Source organism: Camellia sinensis, chromosome 5 (assembly GCF_055761805.1).
Source record: "Camellia sinensis isolate YWXY chromosome 5, ASM5576180v1, whole genome shotgun sequence".
Taxonomy (NCBI): Eukaryota; Viridiplantae; Streptophyta; class Magnoliopsida; order Ericales; family Theaceae; genus Camellia; species Camellia sinensis.
In genome coordinates, this window is record NC_138965.1 from 178,332,865 (window position 1) to 178,341,584 (window position 8,720).

The window sequence follows — 8,720 nt, forward strand, 5'->3', positions numbered from 1 at the left end:
GCTGGGCTCGGGTTGCTCGGGTTGAGCCCGCCCAAGTTACACCCCTACACGTAACGCACAGTCAGTACCAATAGAGGAGTAGGGGCAAACAGGTCATTTGTATATTTATTATAATATTATAATACACATTTTTTCGTAAAAAATTAAAAAGTTGAGCAAAAAATACACTTATATAGATTATCACAAGTAACTCCTCTATATATTGGTCTATGAACAAGATTTCATTGTGTGATATTATTAATCAACCAAGAACAATAGAAAATGGAAAGCATTCCAGAGCTTTTACTTGGTTCAACTAATGCGACAATTCCAGTAGTAGGCTTCGGAACGGCTACTTGGCCTTTTGTTGTATCAGAAACCATGAAAGAATCCATTCTGAATGCACTAAAACTCGGGTATAGGCACTTTGATGCTGCTGCAGTTTACCAGTCAGAGCAGACCCTTGGTGAAGTCATAGCACAAGCTCTACAGCTCGGTCTCATTCAATCTCGCACTGAGCTTTTCATCACATCAAAGCTTTGGTGCTCCGATGCATACCCTGACCGTGTCCTCCCAGCACTGCAAAATACTTTGCAGTAAGATAGATAATTTTCATTCATATACTAATAATTAACAAAGTTATACATACTACTTGATTTTTATTATGTTTTATTACATGTATTTTAGGAGACTTGGGTTAGAGTATTTAGATCTATATCTCATTCATTTCCCAATCAGCTTGAAGTCCGAGGGCTACGAGGTGCCTTTCAGTAATAAGGACCTTCTTCCCATGGACTTTAAGGCTGTTTGGGAAGCTATGGAGGAGTGTCATAAACTCGGCCTCGCCAAGCATATAGGAGTTAGCAACTTCTCTTGCAAGAAGATTCAACAGTTACTTCTCGAATCAAAGATCCCTCCAGTTGTCAATCAAGTGAGTGCCCTATTTTTGACAGATGAAGTCCATCAGATTATGATGTAGATCCGACTTCTTAATTCATCTCTTTAAATATGCTACTGAAATTTTTGCTATGTTTTAGAAATTTTATTTTTGCAGCCGTATTTTTTTTTTTTATCGTCAAAAAGAAAGTAAGGTTGTGTTTGGTTATGTGTTTCAAACACATTTCCACCTACTCATTTGAGTGTGATGTTTGTTTTGAGCTTTCAAATTATAATTTTAAATCTACTTTTAAAAAGTCTTTTTCAGGCGTGAAAATTTGGCTAACCCAGTCGTCCTCCCGGATGTCCAGCTGATTGACCAGAATAGTATTCATTTTTTTTTCCTTGGACACCTGTTATTTTTATATTGTAAATAAAAAAATATTTTTGAAATTTTTTTAATTTTTATATGAGCTTGGAGTAGAATTTTGGGTTGTGTGTTTAGTTATGAGTTGTAAGTTTTTTAATCAAATAATTTTTTTTAATTTCAAAAACTCAAAACTCTTTCCAAAACTCCTTCCAAAACTCATAACCAAACAAATTTTCCACACTCAAATCATAATTCCAAAACTCACAAACTCAAAATACAACTCTATTTTCAAATCATATTTAAAAAAAACTTTACCAAACGCTACCTAAAATTTTATTAAAAATAATTAAACATTACAAAGGAAGAGAGAGAGAGAAGAACAAAAATGATTGAAAGCTCTAATTTTGAGACTCCAGGAGGAGCTCTAATGGTGGAACTCACCATGTGATGTAATATTTATGCTTGCTTATTTGTGGGTTTTTTTTTTTTTTTTTTTTTTTATGTATATTTTTTCTATAGAGCTCACATTAACTCTAATTTTAAGCTCTGAATCACTACTCTAACAAGAAATCCCAACAGAAGAAAAGATAACGTTGCCAAGTTGGCAACACCACATTCACAGCCGTACTTCTAACATCAATTGTCTTTGCAGCTGCTGAATACAACATCAATAAAAAAAGTTATTCTCTGGTTGTGAAGCAACATCTTTGATGTTTAATCACCTCTACTTTAGCTCTAAGAAACTAGCCCTTGTTTTTAATTTTCAATCAGTAAAAAGAAATTTTATTGATGAAAATATTGAAGTACAAAGATAACAATGATACACAACAATAAAGAGATGCAAGTGTAAAGAGCATCAAAGTGAAACTTAAATAATCCCAACGAGGATGATACGAATAAACAAGCCCAATCATCTGGAAGCATTTGGTGAGAGACCAACTGAAACCGGAAAAAAAAAAACAAACAAAAAGAAAAAACAGAGGAAACAAAAGCAACAGAGAACACAAGCATTAATTCACCCCCTATATCACCCACTACAAGTTCCCAGCATCTACATAAGCTCCACTCGAGTTCCAGCGACATATACTTGTGAACTCCAGAGTCATCCAAGCCCTTGTCATTTCTTCACCCCAACAACAGCAGCCATAGGATTCCAAGCTTAAGAAACCAACCTGCTACAGACAACACCAGCTCAGAAAACCCCTTATCCGCACCAGATTCAGCAACTCCTTTATGTGCATAGCCTTATTTGATTCAGATTTGAAATGAAATCGTTAACTGATAAAACACCCCTTCAGTGTTGAACTTTACCCAGAAAGCAATCCTCGTTTTCACAAGTTCACACAATTCCTCCATATCAGGATGGCAGCCATTGAAAACACATTTATTCCTTACTTTCCATATTGACCAAAAAACTGCAAGTGGGATTGCTCGTCCATATTCCTTTCAAAATTTTGTTTTCCCATCTGTGTCCAGACCACCAATGCAATATTCCTTCCACTGAGCTAGGCATAGCCCATTGGATGCCCTACCAATTCAAAATTGCTGACCATACTCGCCAAATGGGTTGGCACATCAACAACATATGGTTCAAATATTCAGACCCAATCTTACAGAAAACACATTTGCATTTCCACCTAATACACCGATGTGATGCAGAAAAACAGAAGTTTTCAATTTCCCTTTCCAAGCTAACCAGCCCATAACTTAACTTTTGGAGGAGTAACATTTTTCCACAGCAAATCAGTGATAATTTAATTTTAATTGGGCCACGAGTAGAATCACACCAACTATATGTAGAGGAGATACTGTACTCACACCTGATGGTGAAGCCTTCCAGCTTAAACTGTCAACTTGCCCCAATCTAATATGTGGTATAACAGTTAAAAAGTTATAGAGCCTGGTCACCTCCTCTTCTTCCCAAGCAAATAAACTCCTTCTGAAAGGCAAACCCCAATCATAAGAATTCCCACTTTTATCATGGAACCATTTAAGCTGTGTTTAGTTGGGAGATTTGAGAAATGATTTGAAAAGGGAAAGAGAAAGGGAAAAGTTAAGTGAAATATGAATAAAATATACCCATATTTCACCTAGTTTCACGTCTATTTCCATTTCCCTTTCCCAATCCCTTTCCAAATCTCTCAAACGAACACAGCATTAAGAGATCCCTCCTTCTCTGTTGACTAGCTATAGAGTCTTGGAAATTCATCTTTAAGAATTCGACTTCCACACCAATTGCCCAACCAAAATAGCTTCTTCTCTTCTAAGAAAGTAGCTTGAATTCAATCACCCCACAGTTTGTCATGTCACTTTAGAAGAAGAATTGTCATTTTGAGAATTTTGCTTGCCTCCAGTACAAAAAAAATTCTCAAGTGTTTTGCAGAACTCAAGTGTTTTCTCCAATTTATCTACTTTCATTTGAGATGATTCTTTTGATTTGTTAGCGTCTATTTTTCATTTATTTATTTGTAATTCCATTTCAAATATGGATCCTATATTTTGGGGTTAATTAATGTCATTTCTTGTAATAAAAATAAATAATAAAAAAAAACATGTGATTTTTTAAAAATCATATTAGTATGTTAATATGTATTATTGCATTGCGAATTGAATAATGAAGGTGGAGGTGAACCCAGTTTGGCAGCAAAAGAAGTTAAGGGAATTCTGCGAGAAAAAAGGTATCCATGTTACAGCATACTCACCTTTAGGTGCTAGAGGAACCCCGTGGGGAACCAGCCAAGTCATGGATTGTGAGACACTCAAAGAGATAGCTGATGCTAAAGGCAAGACTGTTGCTCAGGTAATATTTTATTTTTAGGAGACTTATGTGTAGGTCATAATATGTAAATTTATTGTCCAATGGGTCCTATGATAATTAATGGCATTTTTCATCCAATACTATCAAAAAAATGTCACTAATTATTAATTTAAATGTTACTAAATGTCAGAAAATTTTCAGTGACAGTTTAAAAATTTTGTCACAAGAAATGTCACTAATTATAAGTTTTAGCGACAGTTTAAAAAATCATCACAAAAAAAGTCGCTAATTTTTAACTTTCAATGATAGTTTAATAAATTTGTCACAGAAAAAGTTACTAAGGCCAAGTTTGGCAAGTTGCTAAAAAATCAAAAAGTCAAAAAGTTAAAAAGTTATCACTATTTACCAAAAGTCAAAAATTACAGTTGCACAACTCTCAATCCTAATTTTTCCCTACACATTAATTTATACAATTTTTTCATACACATTTTTCCATAAAAAGTCAAAAAATTAACCCAAACATCCATATTTTTTTTCTCAATTTTTCAGTCCAAAAAGACAAAAAGTACACTTATTTAGGACACCACAAACAACCCGTAATTGTAAGTTTTAATAACAATTTATAAAAATCGTGACAAAAAAAACTCACTAATTGTCAATTTTTAGCGATATGTGCAAAAAATCGTTACAAAAAATTATTTTTAGCAATGATTTTATTAGGACTTATTTTTAATAGGATTTTATGGAAATTAAGTTCAACACTATTAAGAACTATTAATAATTTATTCTTATTTTTAGTCAAATGCCTTGGGCTCTAATACCACATGTAAGAAATTATTGCAATGACAATATTAGCAAACAAAACGAGATGACATGTTTACCACTCTTTCCATGTGTGATAGGTTACACAAGCTTATAACCAATATCTATAGGTGACTAGGTAATAACTATTGACCCAAATTTCAATCCAATTAGATCTCCACCTATCACAAGTCCTATTGGGCACACTCGCTAAAATTCTAGGGGAAGTTACGGGCCAATTCTTTGGACCGGACTTAATTCTCATGAGGTACTGACTCAAAAAGATTTAGCACATCTTTCCATTTTACCCTTGACATTCAGTCCAAATAAAGAAATCAATCAACCATTCCACTTTCTCTCTCTCTCTCTCTCTCTTTCTCTCTCTCTGTCACAACTGTTCGAATCTCTCTCTCTTAACCAGCCACCGAAGACCACTTCTGACTGCCGGTGACCATCATCGACCTCTGATGACTCCTTTGGCCTTCATCTTTGACTGTCGATAGCCATTACTGACCTCCAACAACTACCTCCAAACTTTGATAATATTTTATTGTGAGGCCATTTTCCATCTCCACCATGTCAATACCACCAGTACCTTCTCAAACAAGGTGGCAACATTAGATAAAGAGAAGAATAAGGATGAAGAAAATGAAGGAGAGAGATGAGGAATCCTTACCAGAAAATAATTCTTCACATTCGTAGATTAACACAAAGAATCAAAGACAACTCTAGTAAAAAAAATTTATGATTGATACATTTAGTGATAAATTTAATCACTGTCTGCTTGTTAAAAATTACAAAATCTCATCATCATCATCACAAATCAACACAAGATTCAAAGACATATTCAATGATAAATTTATCATTGATTGTTTTAAAAAAATTACAAAAAGAAAATCTCATCATCATTGTCACAAATCAACACAAGATTCAAAGACATATTCAACATCAAATTTATCACTAATAGACACATTCACTGATAAATTTCTCACTGATTGTTTGTTAAAAAATTATAAAAAGAAAATCTCGTCATTATCGTCACAAATCAACCCAAAGACTCAAAGACATATTCAATGATAAATTTATCACTAATAGATACATTTACATAAATTTCTCACTGACTGTTTGTTAAAAAATTATAAAAAGAAAATCTCGTAATCATCGTCACAAATCAACACAAAGATTTGAAGACATATTCAATGATAAATTTATCACTGATAGACACATTCATTGATAAATTTCTCACTGACTACTTGTTAAAAAATTACAAAAAGAAAATCTTATCATCATCGTAACAAATCAACACAAGATTCAAAGACATATATTAGTGATAAATTTATCACTGATATATTAAACCCTTGTTTGCAAAAGATTTTGAGAGAAATAAAGAGAGAGTGAGGGAGGGAGGGAGGGAGAGACGAGATTTGGAAAATCAATGTTGCTTGTAGTTGTTTGAAGTCGATTTCACAGTAGAAACAACTAGATCAATGTAGATCTAGGACAGAGTGTTTGGCGATGACATAGTGTAAATCGATGATGGCGAACGTGGTTAGTAAACAGTGGCGGTGAATTGGAGCTGGTGAAGTATAGATCGGCGACAGTGGATATGATTGGTGAACGATGGTAGTGGTAGTGGCCAACGAAGGTGGTGGTGGTCTGTAATAGACGACTGTGGTGGTGGTGGTAGGTGGATGGCCATGGTCATGACAACGGTGGTGGTATTTTCTAGAAAGAGAGAGAGAAAGAGATATGGATTGAAAATCCAAACCCAAACTCACATCACAGTATTTTGATGGCAAAAAACAAACAGAACGCGGCAAAAATAGGGGAAGACAAAAAAGGGGTAAAACGTTACAAAGAATAGAGCTCTAGAACTTATTGGTGCATAAGATCAATCTTTAGGACTAAGAGAGGAATAACTATAAAAAGCAGGACCGGCCAGTAAAAATCCCAAAATTGTACAACTATTAGTCTGTACTCTCTATAATACCTGGTCTAAAGGTCAAATCATAATCACTATGCAAATACTAAACCATGAGATCATAGGTAACAATTTTAGTAAGATCACCTTCATTGATTTGAGTTTTATTAAACAAAACAAAATATGAGTTATGAAGTCCAAATTAGAATAATCTACAACTAATTCTTCTGTCATGTTTATTCTATTTAGAGTGTGAGTCTTCATATTATCTAAATGTTGCTACATTGATAGGTTTGCTTGAGATGGGTTTACGAGCAAGGAGTGAGCGTACTTGTGAAGAGCTTTAACAAAGAGCGGATCAAAGAAAATCTTGACATATTTGATTGGATGCTAAGTCCCGAAGAGTCTCAGAAGATCGACCGAATTCCACAGCAAAGAGGGTGTCTTGGACTCCAGTTCATATCCGACCAAGGCCCTTATAAATCTGTTGAGGAGTTTTGGGATGAAGAGATTTAATGTTTTATTAAAAGCTTCCTTCTAGTAATGAATAAGTTGGAGAGCGTGCTATAACTTGTTAAGGTTATAATTTGAAGAACAAATTTGTTGTTTTTGGTTTATTGTAACAGGACATTCTCAGATATATGTCCTCTTATTCCTACGCAAAAGACTATTATATTATAAGTTCGTGTTCATCGATTATGTTTCGAATGTAGTGTGCCTTTTATTTATTCATTTTCCCCCAAACAAAATGATACTTTTACGAGAAAAATTAATAAAGTAACAGAGATATCAAAAAGAATTATACCAAAACTATCATCGTGATGGGATTAAATTTTAATTGTTAAATTCTTAAAGAAGTAAAAAATTGACATGTGGGTGGGCAACATATTAACGCAACAGAGATATCAAAAAGAGTAATATAAAAAACATCATCATCATGGGATTAAATTTTAGTTGTTCCATTGCTAAAGAAGTCAAAAATTGACATGTGGGTGGCAACATATTAACGCAACAGAGATATCAAAAAGAGTAATATAAAAAACATCATCATCATGGGATTAAATTTTAGTTGTTCCATTGCTAAAGAAGTCAAAAATTGACATGTGGGTGGCAACATATTAACGCAACAGAGATATCAAAAAGAGTAATATAAAAAACATCATCATCATGGGATTAAATTTTAGTTGTTCCATTGCTAAAGAAGTCAAAAATTGACATGTGGGTGGCAACATATTAACGCAACAGAGATATCAAAAAGAGCAATATAAAAAACATCATCATCATGGTATTAAATTTTAGTTGTTCCATTGCTAAAGAAGTCAAAAATTGACATGTGGGTGGCAACATATTAACGCAACAGATATATCAAAAAAAAGTAATACAAAAAGCATCATCGTCATGGGATTAATTTTAGTTGTTCAATTCCTAAAGAAATCAAAAATTGACCTGTGGGTGGCAACATATTATTAACTTCCTACTCGTTAAAATCACTGAAAATGATACAAATTTAGTTTGAAAACTATGCATCTTCCTAAACCATAAATTTTTGGTAGATGAAGAAATAGATATTCTTCCAGAATTTTTATATATGATATTCCATCATCATAGTGGTATGGATATTCTTTGAAATTGAAAAGAATCTTGTGAGATTTTTTTAATGACCAGTCCATCGAACCATATAATTGTGTATGAATGTTAAGCTATATATATATATATATATATATGATATTCCATCATAATAATAGTATGGATATTCTTTGAAATTGAAAAGTATCTTGTTAGATTTTTTTTTAATGACCAGTCCATCCAACCATATAATTGTACATGAATGTTAATCTATATATATATATATATAAATATATGAAAAATGATTCAATATTAAATATGACATTGTAAAATTTAAAATCAATATTAAATATATAAATGTTAATCTTTTTCTGAGATTTTTCGAATAAAATCAATATTAAATATGACATTGTAAATTTAAAATCGAAATTTTACTCACACAATGAGAT

General features: G+C 33.0%; 1 protein-coding gene across 2 annotated transcripts; it reads left to right on the forward strand.

Annotated features, from left to right (window-relative positions):
- The first annotated feature begins 221 nt into the window (after positions 1–221).
- LOC114287489 (7-acetyl-epi-neemfruitin B aldo-keto reductase) lies at positions 222–7,342 on the forward strand. 2 transcript variants are annotated; one of them, XM_028230866.2, is made up of 4 exons: positions 222–575; positions 667–910; positions 3,846–4,025; positions 6,997–7,342. In XM_028230866.2, exons 1-4 carry the CDS (start codon positions 262–264, stop codon positions 7,219–7,221), a joined length of 963 nt encoding a protein of 320 aa, XP_028086667.2. In that variant the 5' UTR covers positions 222–261; the 3' UTR covers positions 7,222–7,342. The 2 variants fall into 2 exon arrangements, with proteins under 2 accessions (XP_028086667.2, XP_028086668.2); XM_028230867.2 differs by lacking the exon at positions 3,846–4,025.
- Positions 7,343–8,720: the final 1,378 nt, after the last annotated feature.

Bases quoted from the DNA above. Each gene is read 5' to 3' on its own strand.
- LOC114287489 (XM_028230866.2), top strand. From the start codon at position 262: ATGGAAAGCATTCCAGAGCTTTTACTTGGTTCAACTAATGCGACAATT. The intron at 576-666 runs GTAAGATAGATA...CATGTATTTTAG, and splicing joins GCACTGCAAAATACTTTGCA to GAGACTTGGGTTAGAGTATT. The intron at 911-3,845 runs GTGAGTGCCCTA...TGAATAATGAAG, and splicing joins TCCCTCCAGTTGTCAATCAA to GTGGAGGTGAACCCAGTTTG.